Source organism: Gorilla gorilla, chromosome 9 (assembly GCF_029281585.2).
Source record: "Gorilla gorilla gorilla isolate KB3781 chromosome 9, NHGRI_mGorGor1-v2.1_pri, whole genome shotgun sequence".
Lineage (NCBI taxonomy): Eukaryota > Metazoa > Chordata > Mammalia > Primates > Hominidae > Gorilla > Gorilla gorilla.
Genome location: NC_073233.2, coordinates 142,213,450 through 142,232,912, shown reverse-complemented (window position 1 = coordinate 142,232,912; position 19,463 = coordinate 142,213,450). Strand labels below are relative to the sequence as shown.

The following is a 19,463-nucleotide window of genomic DNA, read 5'->3' as shown; positions in this document are numbered from 1 at the left end:
ACAACTGTAATAATTGGAGGCAGTTTGAGGAATTATTAGGATTAAAACCACGTGGAAATCCAATTCTGACCTAAGTCATTGTGTCATGGCCGCAAGGCCTCTCATGCCTCAGAGCACGTTGTGTATGCCTTTGTCCTTGCCGCCTCCTACTGAAATTGTGTCTCCTGTTTCCCAGCCCCTGTCCATTAGGTCTGTCCAGCGAAGTTGTATTTGGTTACCTGTATGTGTTCTGCACCTATACAGCCCCTGACACACAGGCTTTTCCTTAAGACATTTGTTGCTCTGGTTTTCTTGCTTTTATTTATGAAATAGACAAATGAACAATGATATAAATTAGCTCAAAGTTCACGACGTTCTTGCTACGTTCGTCAAATCCCTTGCCAGGGTACTGGGGAACTGAAATCTCTAAATAACTGAGAGTGATACTGAGAAATGCACTTTTAATATGATTTCACCAAAATCTTATGAAGGGGACACATAGGAAGACATTAACATAGCATTTGTTTTTGCTTTGAGTCAAAATAGAAGCCTCTCAGGCCTGGAATGCCAGGAAGCAGCCTGACTACTAGCGAGGTCTTCAAGTTCCACAGCAGACAGGTCTGCATTTGCTAACACTTGTCTTTCCCTCCACCTTCCACATCCAGCGTGAATTGCCGCATTCCTTGACTATTTCAAGAACCCATTGACTGGTATGTCTTCTGTCTTGCCTCACTCATATTCATCCCACATGTGCATTCCAGAGTGCTCTTATGAATGAATCAATCTCCTATCTTCCGCATTAAAAACCTTCCATGGCTCTCCACTGCTTACCAAATAAAGCCCCACCCTTGGCTTTCATAACTCTCCATCCGGATTCAACTTCTATTTTCCTTCTGTCTCATGCCAACCCCAAACCACAATTAAACCAAAGTGTAAACAGCTTTTACATAAATCCTGTACTTTTCCTGCTCCTGGTTCCTTTCTGTCTGAAATTGACTTTCTTGATTCTAATTAGATGTTTTCATAAAATCTTTTTTTCTTTTCTTCAGAGACAAGGGTCTCACTCTGTCACCAAGGCTGGAGTGCAGCAGTATGACTGTAGCTCACTGCAGCCTCAAATTCCTGGGCTCATGCAATCCTCCCACCTTAGACTCCCAAGTAGTTAGGACTTCTGGTGTGAGCCACCATGCCTGACCACATTCTCATAAAAGCTTAATTTGAATCCCTTCCTCCCTCATCACTTTTATAGGTTGTTGCCTTCTCAGCTTTATACAGATATATATCACCTTGCAATACAGCTCTTAGCTCCTCTCTTAAATAAGGCCTTGGAAGGCAGAAATACATTTTAAACTTTGTAGTATACCCACACCTTGTCCTCCTGCAGTACCCAAAAGTTCCTTCATTCAAAAAAGATAGTATTTGTTGTGTTACAGACACATATTTTCTTCTCTCTAAACATTGGCTTGTAGTTAATGTCTTGCGTATTTTTTTCAATAGGGATGAGGGGATGGAGTAACATAAGTTATAACAGAGCTCCCCTGGCTGGGCACAGTGGCTCATGCTTGTAATCCCAGCACTTTGGGAGGCTGAGGTGGGCAGATCACTTGAGGCTAGGAGTTTGAGACCAGCCTGGCCAACATGGTGAAACCCTGTCTCTACTAAAAATACAAAAAGTAGCCGGACGTGGTGGCTTGCGCCTGTAGTCCCGGCTACTTGTGAGGCTGAGGCAGGAGAATCGCTTGAACCCCAGAGGAAGAAGTTGCAGTGAGCTGAGATTGTGCCACTGCACTCCTGCCTGGGCGACAGAGCGAGACTGTCTCAAAAACAACAAAAACAGCAAACAAACAAACAAAACAAGGTCTCCTGAAGTCCCATCTGTGAATCTCACTTTAATTCTACTTTCATACATCATATACAATGCTTAGTTTGCAAAGTTATTAATAATTTAAGGAGCCTGCCTTTTAAAAGCCAAATTGGACGAGAGTTTTATTATTCCAAAATCCAGTTAAGTGTTTAATCAAATACAATTAAACATTTAAAATAAAATCAACTATAATAGAACTAGAGGTGGTGAAGGATAGATTTTATCAATGTGATTAAAAATATTTAAAAAGAGGAATAGCTTCAGAAAAGGAAACAAAAACACAAAAAAAATATTCAAAGTGTTTATCAGGAAAAGAAACACTGAATAGCACTCCTAGACCACAGGCTTCTTAACATGAAACCCAACGAATATTCAAAATTCAAAAGTCTCAGCCCTTGATATTGAGGCAGTCCAGAAGTAGAAATACACCCTAAATCACAGCTTAGGAGTAAGTTTCCAAATATCCATTTTAACATGATTTACATTCAGACGTGTGCTATCCAGAGAAACCTTCTGCATCTGTAGCTGTGGCACAGAGAACGACACAGCCAGGAGGGCATTCCTCTGTTTCCCCTTCCCACACCTTTGCTCTAGAATCAGGAAGAGCATCAGTGAAAGTCCCCAGGCCCCTAGAGGAGGAATCCAGTGAACTAGCAAAATGCAGACTAATCAAGATAAAGTGGATCCAAGAAAGGACTTTCATGGTTTGACGGTGAATCTTCACTGGTCACCCTTCTGGCATTAGGAAAACAAGGTAGTATGTGTTGTTCTGATGTTTCTCATCAGGCCAGCTCTTCTGGTTCCACTGGGGATTCTGCCCCAGTCCGAGACCCGATGCTGGTGCCAACACACAGGGTGCAGGTCCTGCCCTAGAGGAGCTCAGCCCTTGGGTCTAATCCATGATTCCTTTGGAATAGAGCGGCCCACATGGCACCACTCAACACTGACTGCAGTCGCACTGAACACCAGGCCAGAACAAGTGTGGGTTCTACTCCTGAAGCAGGCTTCTAGAGATCAGTATCCTCATCACTTCATTGCTACCTGTAAGAGGGAGGAAGGAGGAAGAATTTCATAGCAGCAAAGTCTGAGAGTTTAGTAAAGCTCTGACCAGGCCGCTCCAGGCCTAGTTCAGAGTAGCTGCAGATTTAAACTACAATCATTGCTTTTAGCCTGGGAGAGATGAGATTATCAGAGACTTCTCTACAAAGTACTGAAGAATGTCAGGAAATAATACTTTTTTAAAAACTTCTTCTGATGGTAAAAATGCTTATATAAAGTTTAAAAAGGCAGAATAAAAATAGTATATACCGGATAATTCTAATTAAAATTAAAAATGTACCAACAAAGGCAGAGTAAAATGCCTAAAAGGAGATGTACCAAAATAACATTCTGGATGTAGAAACATGAGTGATTTTTTTTCTTTTACGACAGTCTTGCTGTCACCCAGGCTGGAGTGCAGTGGTGTGATCTTGGCTCACTGCAACCTCCACCTCCCAGGTTCAAGCAGTTCTCTTGCCTCAGCCTCCTGAGTAGCTGGGACCACAAGCATGTGCCACCAGGCCCCACCAGGCCCGGCTAATTTTTTGTATTGTTTTTAGATGGAGTCTCACTGTCCCCAGGCTGGAGTGCGATGGTGCAATCTCGGCTCACTGCAACCTCCACCTCCTGGGTTCAAGCGATCTTCCTGCCTCAGCCTCTCGAGTAGCTGGGATTCCAGGCGTGCATCACCACGCCCAGCTAACTTTTTATAATTTTAGACAGTCGGGGCTTCACCAGGTTGGCCAAGCTGGTCTCGAACTCCTGGCCTCACGTGATCCACCCGCCTCAGCCTCCCAAAGTGCTGGGATTATAGACATAAGCTACCGCACCCAGCCTACTTTTCCTAATTTTATAAGGTTTCAACAATAAATACACATTTCTTTGGTAATCAGAAAACTGATTTACAAAAGAATGAAAACATTTTCCCTGAAAGGAGGGTATCAATTATTTGCTTCATTTTTAGCAGTGGCCTTTATGCAAAAAGAAATATAAACCCCCTCGAGGAATCAGTAGTCACATCGTCTCAAATAAAGCATAAACTAGATTTATCCAACAGTAAAGTCCATGATGAAACAAAGTGATACAGTGATGAGTGCCCCAATTCTTCTGTAAGTGGGTGATGGTGTGGCCTAAAATAAATGTTTTCCTGCTTATTATTGCAGGGTGGAGAGAGAGTTAGAATGAAGGCGAAGTTTCCTACGCACATAAAGCTCAGTGAGAAAGCAATTCCAAGAGTAATGGAAGGAAAACGACTCTGGAGGAATTCAGTTTGAACACTGGCGACTGAGCCCATAAACATCTTTCTGGAATGAGGTTTGCAGAAGAAAGCAGCAGTCTAACCTGTGGTAGCCTGTGACTCTGACATTAACACCAGAGCGGTGGGTCTCAAAGTGTGGTTCTCAGACAAGCTGTGGCAGCCTCACTTGAAGACTTGTTGCAGATACAAATTCCCAGGCCCCCACTAGACCCTCTGGAGCAGAAGCTCTGGGGTTGAGGCCCGCAATCTGCGCTCCCATGCCCTCCAGGCGATTCCAGCACAGGCTGAGGTTTGAGAAGGGTGCTGTGAAAGGGGCAGGGAAGCCCCATTATATAATGTTTCCAGCAAGGCAGCCTCACGTTGCTTCACCGAAGTCACTCAAAGAAGCCTCTGCCCCTCCTGCTTTTCCAAGAGTCGTGTCATTTCAAGACTTCCGCACTGGCTGTAGAGAGTGGAGACAGCCAGGCTCCGAGCCCGACCCCAACGGCTTCCATATTTCCTAGATAGAATGTCTGTGACTACCAAGAAGATACCCATATACTGATGGTTTATTTTATTGAAAAATACACTAGTAATATTGAGACAGGTATCTTTTAGGCCATCTGGCTGATAATCAATATAGAGCTACTGATGACCATACTGGCTCACATTTGCCTTGTCCATCGCTGTTCTTGGATCCCTGAGAACCACGTACTCGATAACCTTAGAGAAAAGCCTCGGCTGTGGTTTTCAACATGCTTTCTCATCCATTATCTCAGTTCACCCTTCTCACAGATCTCCAGAGGAAAAGTGCAGCAGCAGAGCGATCTGAGGCCCCCCAACAGGGACGAAGCTGCGGCTCTGGACTCCAGGCCCCTGCCAGAACAGCTCTGCGGAACGGGAGGGAGGAGGAAGCCTCGAGACAGACAGGGCTTGACTGCACCCTGAGGCCCAGGAGGCATGGGGACAGACAGTGGGGAAAGCAGCGATCCCGCCCCTGTTCTGAAGGGAAGAGAATAACCTCTGGCAATTTTTACCTTCTAGAATCTGGTGGACCCTGGAGTCCCGCACGTACTGCTGAACAGCGTAATCCTTCAGGTAGCCGTAGCCCCCGTGCATCTGCAAGGCCTGGTTGCAGATCTGCAGGGAGACAGGGACTAGATGTCTTGGACTCTGGGAAGACTGTGGAGCAAGCAGCTTCCCTTCCTACCCCAGCCCACGATCTGGCAGCCCGCCATAAACCCATGAAAGAACCACAAACAGCCAAGCTCAAAGAGGGCCTCCACATTCTGTATGGTTAGAGACAAGGGAAGTTCACCTACTAAACTTGTCAGCTCCCCCCAGACAGGCGACTCAAAGCCCTCTGCCCCTCTCCCTTATTACCTGCCAGGCAGAAGCTGCCCACAGCCACCCTGGCTGGGATGAGAAAAAGCTATGGTTCCCCCTAGTGGCAATGCAGCCTGACAATGTAAACATGGCAGAGTGCTAAATTGGGGCTGCTGTGAACCTTCCAAGGTGGTTTCTCGCCTAGAACACAACCAAACAACAGTGACATAATGAAGTGTATAATGGCATGCAGCAGGCCTAAAAGCCAGCGATGAGAGCTCCCACATAGGCTGCTCATGAGTTCATTTATATCCTTACGCTTAAGGTGATCCTTGTGGGATTCCAGGAGGGCTGGGTTCCAAAGCTGACTCATGTCTCTCAAGACCCCTGGGCCTAGCAGCTGTTCCCTGTCCATCCCAGGAGAGCCAGAGGAATCACTTACGGCAAAGCATTCATCTGTAGCAAAGAGCTTGGCCATGGAGCACAAGGCCACTGCATCCTTCCTCTCCTCCTGCAGAGCCACTGCTGCATTGCGGATCATCAGCCGTGCGGCCACCAGCCTTGTTGCCATATCAGCCAGTTTGAATTGCAAGTACTGCAGCACAGGGAGCAGAGAACCAGACAAGACTGAGGGGCTTAGACCAGCAGCTGGTGCAGGAGCCTTGGTAAGACATCTCGGAGGCCCCTTTTCTAAGTGATCCAAAGCTTCAAAGTCTCTTGCTTTTTCTATAGAGGAAATGTATTGCTTTTAAGTGCTAAGTCCACTTCACTCACCCGACACTTTAATATCGTTAAAGATATCCCGAGAAAAGATGGACAGAAATAAAGCACAAGCTCTGGCTAGGACAGTGGTGGGACTGACAGAGGAATTTCCTGGCTTCTCTCCTAGAAAATGTGGGCCCTAGAGCAGGTCCCGGGCTGCAGATAGTGCAAAGCCATGTGGAGGCAAGGCAGAGGTTACCTGGTTACTGGCCAGAGGCTCTCCAAACTGCTTCCGGACATTGAGGTGGTCTCGGGTGAGGATGACAGAGGCGTGGGCAGCCCCCAGGGAGCAGGAAGCTAGAGGGGAAGAGCGCCAACGTTCCAACCAAGCTGGAAAACAGCAGTGCCTGTCCCGGACCGCTACCTCCCTGCCACACCCCTGCGTGTCTCACCAATATTGATCCTCCCTCCGTTCAGTCCTCTCATGGCAATGAGGAAGCCCTGCCCCTCGCTCCCAATTCTGTTGGCCACAGGGACAGCACAGTCTTCGAAGATCACAGCTCGTGTTGGCTGGGAGTTCCACCCCACCTGGCAAAAATCAGGGACTGTGTGGTTGCCCAACAATCCAGCAGGTAGGGCGGCCTTCCCTGGGGACAGGAGCCTGTGAGGTATGGGTTTCAGCACCCAAGACTTACACCCCCAAGAACTTAAAATGAGGAAAAAGAAAAAGTTCAGGTTTAAAGGCCTGTCAGCACTCAGAAAGATACCTGTTTCAGCTAAACATTTTCTAACTTATTAAGAGAATCTACTAATGTCTACTCTACCTGACTAACCTACAAACACTTCTCACAACTTCTTTTAGGATTGTGACACCAACTGCCCCCAATTTCAGTGCCTCTAATTGAAAACCACAAATTATCTACAATCTCCAAGTTCCTCTCTGGCTCTGAAAATAGACTGCCTTTACATCATTTCCTTGCTCTCTTTTGTTGATAGGATAAACTCCATTTCTAAGCCTTTTACTGAAGGTCTTCCTGCCCAGGAGTTAGCATGGGCTTCACACACAGTAGAAGCCTAGGAAATGGTTGCTGTGTTACCAAAGAGAAGGGGATGCTAAAATGCATAATGCCTTGCAGTTACAGAGGATCAGGAAGGATCCTGTAGGAAAATACAGAAACCCGAGGAGCTGTGAGAAGGAGGTACACTTAGGGGTCATTTCATTACCTGCCTTCTCTCACAAAGTCCCCCCATAACAGTACAAACTAGAGAGAGATGACTGCTTTGAGCATCTGGTCTAAAAAATCTGAATGGGTCTTGAGCCCTTATTACCAATTACGGTTACATGATCACAGGTCTCCTGTTCATGCCCTGGCCATGGCGGTTCTTAATCCTAGAAGTATCTTACTTTTCAAATTACTTACAGTACCTAAGTGTCCTTCTTAGGTTGCTGAAATACCCACAATCATCTCCAATGAGTTTTACTTTATTTTTAATCAAAGAAGCAAAAGGGACCACACGCCTTCCATTACTGAGACTTGTGGTCTTCTCTAAGTGTCTCTTCCTGGAGCAACAAAGTGCACCAACGTAAGCAGCTGGATGAGGAACACAGGCCAAAAGCAGAGGCAGGAGAGGTCAGAACACTCACAGGTGGCTTGAAGAATTTACTGGCAAACATTGTCACTTTCCCCAAAGGCCTAGTGTTTAATAATGCCCTGTTATATTTCATATGCTCCTGTTGAAAATCCTAATAGAAGCAACTGCTTCAAAGGTAGGTTAGCAAGTATGCAAACCTGTTTTCTGAAATAGAGCAGGAGTTGGGCTGGCAGGTGGCAGAGTCTCATAACCTGAATTGTTTCCTGTCCAACAGCCACTCACCTTTTTCTCCTTCTTGCCAAAGCTGAGGCCAGGGGTCCCCTTCTCAACAACTATGCATGAGATGCCCTTGGGGCCTGGTCCTCCTGTTCGGCACATGACCACATAGATGTCTGACTCACCAGCACCACTGATGAAGGCCTGTGGGGGTAAAAGGGGTGCAAAAGGACCAGGGAATGCTTGAGTTCTCACAGCGTCTGGGAACACCACTGGGTCCTCCTAACAATAAGGTCCAATGGCACAGAGACTGAGGTGGGGCAAAAGGTAGCTGCAGTGACTGCAGAATCAGAGATACAGTTCAAGCGAGTATAGAAAGGATAGACAGAAGTCAATGAAATGATCTGGAACCAGATTAGGAGAGATACAAACAGTGAGAATAAAGAAAGAGAAATGGGTCAGAGGTTCTCTTCCCAACACATAAAAATCCTATGGGAGTATTAACCCGCGGATGTGAAGGAACCAGAGGATGTCAGGAGGAAGCTGGGAACAATCTCCAAAGTGCTCTGGGAGGATGCACGCTAGTACCTTGGAGCCATTGAGGATGTAATGATCTCCCTGTTTCTTAGCGGAGGTCAGAAGAGAGGCAGCATCACTCCCACTTCCTGAGGAGGGATCAAAAGGCAGCAGAGAGAAGGTGAGAAAGTCAGTGAGGTCGAGGGAGCCCAGCACAATTCTATCTTCTAGGAAATCTTCTCTAAACAGACCCTGCTCAGAGTGTGTCACTGCAAAACCCAGGTGGCCAGAGGAACTCTCTGTACTTGGTGGAAACTGCTCATACCAGTCAGGCCACTGCCTACCTCCCAACACACCAGATAGGCTTCTTGGTCCTTGTGACATCAGGTCATAGGACTCTATTACTCCTCAACCAAACAGCTAGATAAACAGTGGTTCAACATGTCAAGAGGCTGGAAGGAGTGCTCGGTAATGCCATCTGAGCAGGAAGCATCTCTCCCTGCTATATCTCAGTGCAGTGTGGCAAATTCACCTGGTTCAGTGAGGCAGTAGGAAGCAAACTTCTCCATGGTACAGAGCGGTGGGCAAAATTTGTGCCTCTGTTCCTCATTTCCGAAGCTATCAATCATCCAGGCACACATGCTGATAGGTACACCAAGAAGAAAAGACAATGACAGAAATAAAGATGGAAAAGAAAAAAAATTGGGGGAGAAGGGGAAAGAGAACAAAGGGCAGGGCAGTGGAGTAAAGCAGAAGAGTGGGAAGGGGAAAGTCACAATTGGGAAGACTCTTTAAAGGCAAAGGCTGGATTCAAACATATTCCTGGAATAAGGACTACCCAGAGATAACCAGGCTGAGGTACTTCTCACCAGGACGTTTGTACTACTTCTAGTTAGGTTATACGAGCCTCTAAAAATCAGAGTTATATGTGCTTTCTATTAGTAGTTTCTATTACTTCCTCAAATCACTGGCAGTTCCATCTTTGGATTGAGGAAAAGGGTGAGAGGGGCCAGGTGCGGTGGCTCACATCTGTAATCCCAGCACTATGGGAGGCCGAGGCAGGCAGAACACAAGGTCAGGAGTTTGAGACCAGCCTGACTAACATGGTGAAACCCCATCTCTACTAAATACAAAAAAAAATTAGCCAGGTGTGGTGGCACGTGCCTGTAATCCCAGCTACTCAGGAGGCTGAGGCAGGAGAATCGCTTGAACCGGGGAGACGGAGGTTGCAGTGAGCCGAGATCATGCCACTGCACCCTAGCCTGGGCGACAGAGTGAGACTCTGTCTTAAAAATAAATAAATAAAAGGATCAGAGGACCCTGATCACTCTATTGGAGAAGTCTCCTGGTACCAGCTCAAAATAAGATTTCTGAGAAAGCTGGCTGACCTGATTCCCTAAGCAATACACAGGACGACAGAATCAAGTCCAACAGGCAGCAACAGACCTAGCGTGTACTTATTTTATTTATTTATTTATTTTGAGACGGAGTCTCGCTCTGTCGCCCAGGCTGGAGTGCAGTGGTCCATCTCGGCTCACTGCAAGCTCCGCCTCCCAGGTTCACACCATCCTCCTGCCTCAGCCTCCCAAGTAGCTGGGACTACAGGTGCCAGCCACCACGCCCGGCTAATTTTTTGTATTTTTGGCAGGGACGGGGTTTCACCACGTTGGCCAGGCTGGTCTCAAACTCCTGACCTCGTGATCTGCCTGCCTTGGCCTCCCAAAGTGCTGGGATTACAGGCACGAGCCACTGCGCCCGGCCCCTAGAGTGTACTTTTAAGTCCAGTTCCTTGAGGACACTCAGCTTCAAAAGATCAATCTTTTTCCTACGAATCTGAACTCTCACAGTCAGCCCGAGTGAGCACTTCATTGTGCCTTCCAAGCTTGGGCACTCACTTGTGGATGCTTATATAGGCTGTGGTGCTGGTGCAGCCTGTAGCCAAGGCTTCAAAAATGACAGAGGTATCAAGACGTGACAGCCCAGACCCACCCACATCTGTTTGTACGTAGACCCCTCCGAAGCCTAGCTGGCCTGCCTTCCGCATCACATCCACTGGGAACAGCTCCTATGTACAAAAGAGAGCAGGGTGATCAGCAACTGATTCAGAGACGGACTTCCTTTTAGAGGGTACAGTGAGGGGATTAGGAGGCTTGCACATGCGAGAGCATATGAATTCTCTTAATATGCCTGTTTGTCATCTTACAGTGGTTATCAGTTAACATGGGTCCTGTAAAAACTTTTTCTGGCATTAAGAAGTTTCTTTTTATTATCTATAGAACTGCCTTAGTTTTATATCCACATCTTTATTCAACTCACAAAAAAAAAGTTATGTACAAGATGATCAGGATGCCTTCTAGGAAAAATCATCCACTACCGGTATTCTCACTTGCAGTAAGAGTTGGTAAGTGGAGGAGACATTTAACAATTACATTATCAGGAGACAAAGATAAAGGTCTGCCTGAGACATCTGTTGTTAGAACGTCTAAGCACAAGAAAAACTCCTACCTTCTGGTCCCACTCTGCCATATTTGGAGCCATCTCTCGGGCAGCAAAGTCAAAGGCCACTTTTTGAAATTCTTTCTGCTCTTCATTAAGTCCCATGGAAGCTGTGGGCAGGATTGCATATACTGTTCTAGGACAGGGTCAGGGAAGGGTGTTGCCAACAAGAAGCACCACGAAGTTGTGAAAGTGGATCTACTGTAGTATTTCCCATACACGGTACAGCCTTTAACAGCTAGAGAACGGCAGCTTCTGTCATTATTCCACTTGTCATATGGAGAAAGGACAGTTCTAGCACACATCCAGATCAACCTAGAACAGGATAGGGCACTTCCAGACATCTCTTATCCTAGCACTTAGTAAAATACAGTTGTAGACCTAGAGGTTGAGGCCACAGTGCTAGAACTTTGGTCATTATAACTGACACTGAAGAGCACTATGGGCTGGGCGTGATGGTTCACGCCTGTAATCCCAGCACTTCAGGAGGCCGAGGCGGGCAGATCACCTGAGGTCAGGAGCTCAAGAACAGCCTGACCAACATGGAAAAACCCCGCCTCTACTAAAAATACAAAAATTAGCTAGGTGTGGTGGCGCATGCCTGTAATCCCAGCTACTTGGGAGGGTGAGACAGGAGAATCGCTTGAACCCAGGAGGCGGAGGTTGCAGTGAGCTGAGATTGTGCCATTGCACTCTAGCCTGGGTGACAGAGCAAGACTCTGTTTCAAAAGAAGAAAAAAAGAAAAAAGAGCACTATGGGAAGACTATGGCGCCACACCTGGCAATAATTTACTTCAGTGCCTACAAGCGATGCAGTCCTCACAGAAGAACACAAGGGCAGGTGCCAGAGTCTGTTCCTTGGGGCAAATCTGGGCATCAGTAATGGCTGGCTATGCGAGCCTGGAGAGGGCACTGCTTTCTGTGATCAGTACTCTCATTAAAATGGGAAAGTCAGAAATGAAGTTCTGAGGATTAACGATTAGGCTGCCTTGAGAAACTCAGAGCAGAAACCTATGTTGGGTATTACTCTCAGGAACAGAGTTAGGGATAAACAATTCATGGTTCTCTGACTGGGGTCAGGCCATTTATTCACACAATTTTGTACAAGAGTTGCTGTTACTGTAGACCACGGCTCAAAGATCATTTCCAAAAGAATGTTTATTGGGTGTTTACTAGGTAGCAGTGCTGGGGTTACAAAAATAAATATGATCCAGCCAGGTGCAGTGGCTCACGCCTGTAATCCCACACCTTGGGGAGGCCAAGGCAGGTGGATCACTTGAGGTCAGGAGTTCAAGTCCAGCTTGTCCAACATGGTGAAACCCCGTCTCTACTAAAAATATAAAAATTAGCTGGGCATGGTGGCACGTGCCTGTAATCCCAGCTACTTGGGAGGCTGAGGCACAAGAATTGCTTGAACCCGTGGGGCAGAGGTTGCGGTGAGTTGAGATCGCACCACTGTACTCCAGCCTGGGCAACAGAGCGAGACTCCATCTCAAAAAAATAAATAAATAAGATCCATTCACACAAAGGATGACTATTTCAATCCTACCAAGAGCTCATTAAATGTTAACAAATCTTCTTCTTCTGTAAATGGCTACTTCCTAAAACAAATAGTTCAAGAAACCACAGGCTTAAGAAATAAATCTGAGTTGCATTCTAATGGAAGGAAATAGTTTTATGCAAATCATATGCATAAGTAAACACAAGTTCCCAGAAGGAAATACACTATAAAAACAAAACAAATACCACCACTCATGAACTTTGCCAGTTACTAGCAGAGTTCAAGATGCCAATACACAGTTACTAGCAGAGCTCAAGATGCCAATACATATACACTAAAAAGGTAAAGCTAAATAGAAAAACAGTCCAAATGAAACGGGAAAAGCCTTTTACCGCAGAGCCACTGAAGTGTAAGCAAGATGCAAACAATAACAAAACCCACCTTTAAATAATTCCTTATCTGCTTCGGTATCAACCAGGGTAATCTGGGTTATCAAATTCTAAGCGCTAGGACAGGGCAGCACCTCTTGAATGAGTTTTAGGACATTCAGAAGAAAACAGTATTCTATGCCTTATTGTACTTTATAGATCTGATATCTAAGGGACTTATTCTGTTGTAAAGAAAACTGTCATTTATTTAAAATAAATTTAAAAATATTTCAGAAGAAAAAAGTGTTTATAAAGATTCTTGGCAGAGAAGTCACAAACTGGCCGGGTCTCCACCACTCCTTGCTACATTCAAATTACTGTTCAGAGCCTAAAGACTCTGAACTCAAGTTTGTCAGCTCTGGTAGAGTTTCCCACTAGCAATAATAATTATTTTTCCTGCATGAGTTTCAACACTAAAAGTGTCTTATAGCCAGAGGTGTTAAGATACCAAATCTCTGCGTGTGAGCAAATCTTGTATGACCTGGAGTTCTTGTTCAGTTGTCACCATCAGCACCCAGCCAACTTCTTATATTCTCACTGCTTTTATGATCTACTGTTATGATTAAAAACCAACCAACCCAACAACAACCAAGCCCCAAGTTTCTTTACTTCTCTAAGCATCCGAGGGTGACAGGCCGCAGGAGGACCCGGGCCGGAGGGGAACCTGCGGGGGGATGACCGGCCGGAGGAGGACCCGGGCAGGGGTGACGGGCCAGATGGGGACCCGGATGGTGGTGACCGACCGGAGGGGGCAGCCAGGCCGGGGGTGACCGGCCGGAGTAGGGAGCCAGGCCGGGGGGGTGACTGGCCGGAAGGGGAGCTGACGCCGGGGTGACTGGATGGAACGGGGAGACTGCAGCCCCTCGCGGACATATGTCCGCCGGGGTTCTGGACACCTGTCCTCCTGCCCGCCCAGGAGATCCTTACGGTCGATGCAGGAGGTCAAGCTCCGGTGGCCGGTCTGGACGAGGACCCGGAGACCGCCGGGCAGGCAGCCGAGGCGCGCCCCGAAACGCCGGCAGCCGCTCCACAGCATAGCCGCCGCAGCTCCGCGTTCAGCTAAGAGTCTGAACGCCTTCGACCTCCGTTGCGCTCGCACTGGCGGGACCTGCGACCCGGCAACGCCTGTCCCACTGCACCCTGGGGGTTGTAGTCCTCCCACGAGCCCTAACAACCCAGGTACCAGGCGGGCTCCCAAGGGGCCAGGACTACAATTCCCAGAAGTCTCGGGGCCTCGGCGCGGCAGAGATGCACCGCCCGCCGAGCGCCGCGGGGTCGCGCTGCACAGCCTGCGGCGCAGCGGAGGCGGACCGCAGTCAAGTCTGCAGAGTGGTGGGTCTGTAGCCAGCAAATTACTTCATCATCTAGATTATCCATTCAATTGATCCTAATTAGCAAGGATAACAAGGTAACACAAGGCTTACTTATATTCACCCAACAAAAGTGTCTCTGTGGAGCCACTTCCCAGTGAACTACATACTGAGATAGGGGTTCCTGGGTGAGAAGGACCAAGGACAGAACCGAGAAGAGTTTAGGGGCAGGTTATGCGAGATGGAAATGGCGCAGATAACGGAGGGACGGATTTGAGGGCTCAAACATAGGCGTCTGTGTTTCGCAAAAGTTGGAGACGTTCTAGGCTGCCTCTCGTTGCCTCCATCTCGCTCTGCGCGGGTTTTGGAGGACATTAGCATTCTTTCTTGTATCTCCGTTGATTCCAGAATCGTCCGCACTTCAGCCCCTGCAGGGTGACCATGTCGAGACCCCGGAAGAGGCTGGCTGGGACTTCTGGTTCAGGTGAGCTGCCCCTAGGCTGCACAAAGGCAGCCCAAGAAAAAACTTTTCTCGAAGAGCCTGTTTAGTACTCATTTTTCACTCCCTGCTTTTTGAGAACCCTTTGTGATATTTTTACTCCATTATCCTCAATCACTCTCCATCTTCTTTACTTGTCTCACCAAGCTCCTACCTACAGTTCCTTTTTCTTGTTTATTCAGGCAATGGTTGTTATGCACAAAGACTATTTGAGATACCAGGTGGCGTGCTAAAGAATATAAAGCGCCTGCTTGCGGGTGAACTGCAAACAGATGTGATGGGGTTCAGGAGAATGGATTGTTAAGGTTATGGAGGGAGGAATCACAGGGAAGGCCTCGAGAAGGATGTGGAATTTGAGCCCAGCCTTGAAGAATGGGAGACTTTCCACGGGCAAAGTTTAGTACTAAGAAAACGTGATGTCGTTTTTATAATCACAAAGATGGATGGCATTCTAAGTGGATGGAGGAGGAGGAACATTGGAAGGTACAGAAAGTACCTCTTTTGGGAATGACAGGGGTTCCAGATATACTACAGCACATTGCAGTTATTTATCAATATGTGGTGTTTGCAGTGGGCCTGTTAACTCCTAAGGGGCCATTAGGAAACTAGGTTAGGAAGGTATGCTGGGTTCAGAGCATTAGACAGCCATAAATGGTATTTAATGACAATTGATGTAGGGACTTTGACTAAATTCAGAGGCAGTATAGTCATTAAGTAGCTTCAGATAGACCTCAGTGACAGGTGCTGACCTCTTATCTTGATTCCACCATTACTGGATGTGTGATCTGGAGCATGCTTCCCAGATGAAGAGTAGAACATCTCACAGGTTATGTAGATTAACCGAGTTAGGGTTAGGGTAACACACAGACCTTGGGCCCTGTCATATAGTAATTTAACAACTTAGTTCCAGGCACATTCTGATTGTCTTGGGATGAAATCGAATCATCACCATTTCTACAGTGTCCTGAATGAACTGTTTCTTTCAACTTTTATTGGCACCTTCAAGGAGCAGAAAGGAGATGGGCCAGGAGCCACAGTGAGCAAGAAGGAAAGACATATGAGATGAGAATAATAATGCTTTTATTATGCACTTATTGTAATGCCAGGCATTGTCTAGGCCCTTTGTATTACCTCATTTAAGCTTCAAAATAGTTGCAAGTAGGTGCTCAGTTTCCTCTTTCCTATGCAAAGGCATAGAAGAGAGAGTGAGGAAAGGAAAACATGTATTGACTACTGTCAGGACCTTTAATCCTGAACAACGCTGTAAGGTGTTCTTACCCTATTGAATAGATAATCCAGAAGATACCCTGTAAGGTAGGTATTCTTGTCTAATTTTTATAGATAAGGAAAGCTTCTTAACAGTAAGATTAAGTTCCTACAGCTGGTAATGGATCCATGATTTGAATCCAGGTCTGACTCCAAAGCTAAGCTTTTTCCATTATGAAACATTGCCTTTAACAAGCATGATCTTTTCTTTTTGCTTCTCCTATTGCAGACAAGGGACTATCAGGAAAACACACCAAAACTGAGAACTCAGGTGAGGCATTAGCTAAAGTGGAGGACTCCAACCCTCAGAAGACTTCAGCCACTAAAAACTGTTTGAAGAATCTAAGCAGCCACTGGCTGATGAAGTCAGAGCCAGAGAGCCGCCTAGAGAAAGGTGTAGATGTGAAGGTGAGACCCTTGACCTGTCTCCAGTCCCTTCATGGTGTTTTTTAAATGAGAAGTGAATATGGGACACCATAGGGTTCCATCCCCAGCTTCTTATCTTTGAAGGGAAGGAAAAAGGTAAAAATGAATAAAATCGGCAGGGTTTATTATCATCAGCTGGTTTGTGAACCTGTGTATCTAGGGCAGGGGTTGGCTAACCTTTGCCACAAAGGGCCAGATAGTAAATTTTGTAGGCTTGTGCGTGTTACAGTCTCTGTTGCAACCCTGCCCTTGTAGCAAGAGAGTGGCCACAGATAATAAGTAAACAGCTGTGGTTGTGTTCAAGTTCAACTTTATTCACAAAATCCAGCATGGGGTTAGATTTGTCCTGAAGGCTATAGTCTGCCAACCTCAATCTTAGGTTACCTTTCTCTGAACACCTGCCATGCTCCTAGGTGTCTCCCTGCCAACAGCTGATGTATATTTCAGGGAATTTAATATAGCCTGGGAAAAATATAAGCAGAACTATTATAAAGTAAAATGCAAGTAACTAGCAGATTACTTTATCGCCTAGATTATTCATTCAGCTAATCCTCATAATTAGCAAGGATAACAAGGTAACACAAGGCTTACTCACATTCACCCAACAAAAGTGTCTCTGTGGAGCCACTTCCCGGTGAACTGCATACTTCCTCTATAGCCAGTGGCCCCTCTCACTGTAGGGGAAGGAACTGTCTGCTTCCATATATGCTTACTAACTGGCCAAGGATTGTTTAATGATTGAATTTATTTCCTCTTGCCTAGTTCAGCATTGAGGATCTCAAAGCGCAGCCCAAACAGACAACATGCTGGGATGGTGTTCGTAACTACCAGGTAAGAGGGTAAGGAGGAGGTCCCCTGAGACCCAGGTGGGATGAATGCCTGCCTCGTCCTCATGACTTACTCGGTAGCAGAACCTCTTGGCCAAGGCTGCTTTTTCTCAGAAGCAAACCTGATAATGTATTAAAAAATGCCTGAAGTACTCTGCATGAAATTTTCAATTGGCCTGTGTTCTGGCCAATGTCCTGGTAAAAGTCTGGGTGTCCTGGCAAAGGGGAAGGACTTTCTAATGAATCGAGGAGTTGCAGACAAGAATCACCCATCTATTAAAAGCAGACTTGATTTCTGCTAAAAGCTAGTACTTTCCAGCTGGTGGGAGGATAGTTACTCTTTCTTCTCCCGAGACAGGCTCGGAACTTCCTTAGAGCCATGAAGCTGGGAGAAGAAGCCTTCTTCTACCATAGCAACTGCAAAGAGCCAGGCATCGCAGGACTCATGAAGGTTAGTTGGGCAGGTTTTGGTGTGAATCCCTTTTCCTCCAGGGAGACTAACTTAAGTAGATATAAAGGGATATACCTTAATTAGGCAACAAAAAAGTACACTCCCCCCCACCCCATCCCCCTTTTACAGGAATAGGGAAAAACTGCCCTGGCCCCTTCCTATCTGACAACTCAAAGCAGGCCTTCATTCAGGTCCGACTAGCACAGACTTCACTCCACCTCTAAGTCTTGATCTCACTCGAAAACAGGCCTGATGGTAGCTCCTCCAAGCTTATCAGGATAAAATTATTAACTGTGCAGGGGGGAAAAAAACAGTGGTACCAGTAATAACCTTTGCCATTTGTTTTTAGAGCATGTTTTTAAGACTTTTGTAAAAACAGAGTTGATTTCCTAGTCTATATATTAGACTATATATTGTTTCCAAATATCTGAGCCCCCCTTGGCTGTACAGCAAGGCAGATGGGATAAGAATGTGCAGGGAAGAAATGAAAGTCGGATATGGATTAAAAGATTGGCTGTGGAGCTGACTGCAGGCAGATGATTCAAAGCTTTTGTTTTGGTTTCAGATCGTGAAAGAGGCTTACCCAGACCACACACAGTTTGAGAAAAACAATCCCCATTATGACCCATCTAGCAAAGAGGACAACCCTAAGTGGTCCATGGTAAAGACTATGCTTTCTATCTCATGACAGGGGAAGGATGAACCAGGGGAGGAAGACGGCTGGGGTGACTGTAGGTCAAGGTACACAGCCCAGCACTTACTCAGATGAGGTGATACTGAGATAGGAGCTTCCTGCGGGCGGTTAAACATACAGTGGGCACAGTCAGCCTAGACACGTCTTTCTGTCATGTACACTGTTGTCACATAGGTGGATGTACAGTTTGTTCGGATGATGAAACGTTTCATTCCCCTGGCTGAGCTCAAATCCTATCATCAAGCTCACAAAGCTACTGGTGGCCCCTTAAAAAATATGGTTCTCTTCACTCGCCAGAGATTATCAATCCAGCCCCTGACCCAAGGTAAGAGTGGGCCCTCTCCTTTATTGTCCATATACCAGAATGACCTCACGAATTCCCACTTACTAGCTGATTAAACTTGGGCATGGTACTTCACCTTTCTCAGTCAGCATTCTCAGCTGTAACACCCATGAGGGAGGGAATGTGGCCTGAGTTACCTGTTACTATTACCCAGTACTCTACAGTGCTTGGCACCTGGTAAATAGTTTTGAACGAATGACTGCTCGCCTTAGTACCATGTAAGATGTACCTGTGCCTGGCACAACTTTCCTGTTCCAGAGGGGACATTAAAAACTAATTCTTCCTTTTTCCCTTTTTTTTTTTGTAGAAGAGTTTGATTTTGTTTTGAGCCTGGAGGAAAAGGAACCAAGTTAACTGAGATACTGCTGCTGGAATGGGCAAGACATTGCTGCAAAGAAGTCAAGCTTTTTTCAGACAAAAGAAGGTGTGAGGGGCTTGCTTGGTATGCTTACCTGGGCTTGTGTACCTCAGTGGTTTTTGTGTACTTTTTTCAATAAAATATCAAAGTGGAAGAACTTTTCTTCTGAAACCACACTGAGTGCAGTGGGATACTCCCCACTGCAGACCTCTTACCTCCAGGCGGGCTCCTTTGGCCGCTCCCAGATGCAGAGCTGCCTCCTTCTTTCTTTACGATCACTAGTAGTTCTGTAGCAAATTGCATGACGTAGGGCTGAGATCCTCAGTCTGGTAACACCCACTGGAATGAACTCTTCTTTCTACACCAGCCTTGCTCACCTGCCCCTTACATCTT

General features: G+C 46.4%; 2 protein-coding genes across 7 annotated transcripts; one reads left to right on the top strand and one right to left on the bottom strand.

Annotated features, from left to right (window-relative positions):
• Positions 1–1,848: 1,848 nt before the first annotated feature.
• Positions 1,849–14,597, bottom strand: ACAD8 (acyl-CoA dehydrogenase family member 8). 4 transcript variants are annotated; one of them, XM_004052466.4, is made up of 11 exons: positions 13,824–14,597; positions 10,977–11,077; positions 10,367–10,536; positions 9,004–9,113; positions 8,544–8,620; positions 8,022–8,159; positions 6,599–6,734; positions 6,406–6,503; positions 5,887–6,039; positions 5,156–5,258; positions 1,849–2,884 (listed from the first exon to the last, which is right to left on the bottom strand). In XM_004052466.4, exons 1-11 carry the CDS (start codon positions 13,930–13,932, stop codon positions 2,832–2,834), a joined length of 1,248 nt encoding a protein of 415 aa, XP_004052514.1. In that variant the 5' UTR covers positions 13,933–14,597; the 3' UTR covers positions 1,849–2,831. The 4 variants fall into 4 exon arrangements, with proteins under 4 accessions (XP_004052514.1, XP_055212412.1, XP_055212411.1 ...); XM_055356437.2 differs by lacking the exon at positions 1,849–2,884 and adding an exon at positions 3,759–5,008 and having other exon boundaries at positions 13,824–13,999; XM_055356436.2 differs by lacking the exon at positions 1,849–2,884 and having other exon boundaries at positions 3,759–5,258; positions 13,824–14,013.
• THYN1 (thymocyte nuclear protein 1) lies at positions 14,147–19,227 on the top strand. 3 transcript variants are annotated; one of them, XM_019036403.3, is made up of 8 exons: positions 14,147–14,228; positions 14,615–14,690; positions 16,201–16,379; positions 17,160–17,228; positions 17,583–17,675; positions 18,241–18,336; positions 18,544–18,694; positions 19,020–19,227. In XM_019036403.3, the coding sequence occupies exons 2-8, from the start codon at positions 14,648–14,650 to the stop codon at positions 19,064–19,066; spliced, it is 678 nt and encodes a 225-aa protein (XP_018891948.1). In that variant the 5' UTR covers positions 14,147–14,228; positions 14,615–14,647; the 3' UTR covers positions 19,067–19,227. The 3 variants fall into 3 exon arrangements, with proteins under 3 accessions (XP_018891948.1, XP_004052517.1, XP_004052516.1); XM_004052469.4 differs by having other exon boundaries at positions 14,156–14,232; XM_004052468.4 differs by having other exon boundaries at positions 14,156–14,304.
• The last annotated feature ends 236 nt before the right edge of the window (positions 19,228–19,463 follow it).

Excerpts from the sequence above, each read along its gene's own strand:
- ACAD8 (XM_055356436.2), bottom strand. The coding sequence starts at position 13,932 with ATGCTGTGGAGCGGCTGCCGGCGTTTCGGGGCGCGCCTCGGCTGCCTG. Across the intron at positions 8,621-9,003 it reads CTACTGCCTCACTGAACCAG|GAAGTGGGAGTGATGCTGCC; the intron begins GTGAATTTGCCA and ends ATCCCTCCTCAG. Across the intron at positions 8,160-8,543 it reads ACATCCTCAATGGCTCCAAG|GCCTTCATCAGTGGTGCTGG; the intron begins GTACTAGCGTGC and ends TTACCCCCACAG.
- THYN1 (XM_019036403.3), top strand. The coding sequence starts at position 14,648 with ATGTCGAGACCCCGGAAGAGGCTGGCTGGGACTTCTGGTTCAG. Across the intron at positions 17,676-18,240 it reads GCATCGCAGGACTCATGAAG|ATCGTGAAAGAGGCTTACCC; the intron begins GTTAGTTGGGCA and ends TTTTGGTTTCAG. Across the intron at positions 18,695-19,019 it reads AATCCAGCCCCTGACCCAAG|AAGAGTTTGATTTTGTTTTG; the intron begins GTAAGAGTGGGC and ends TTTTTTTTGTAG.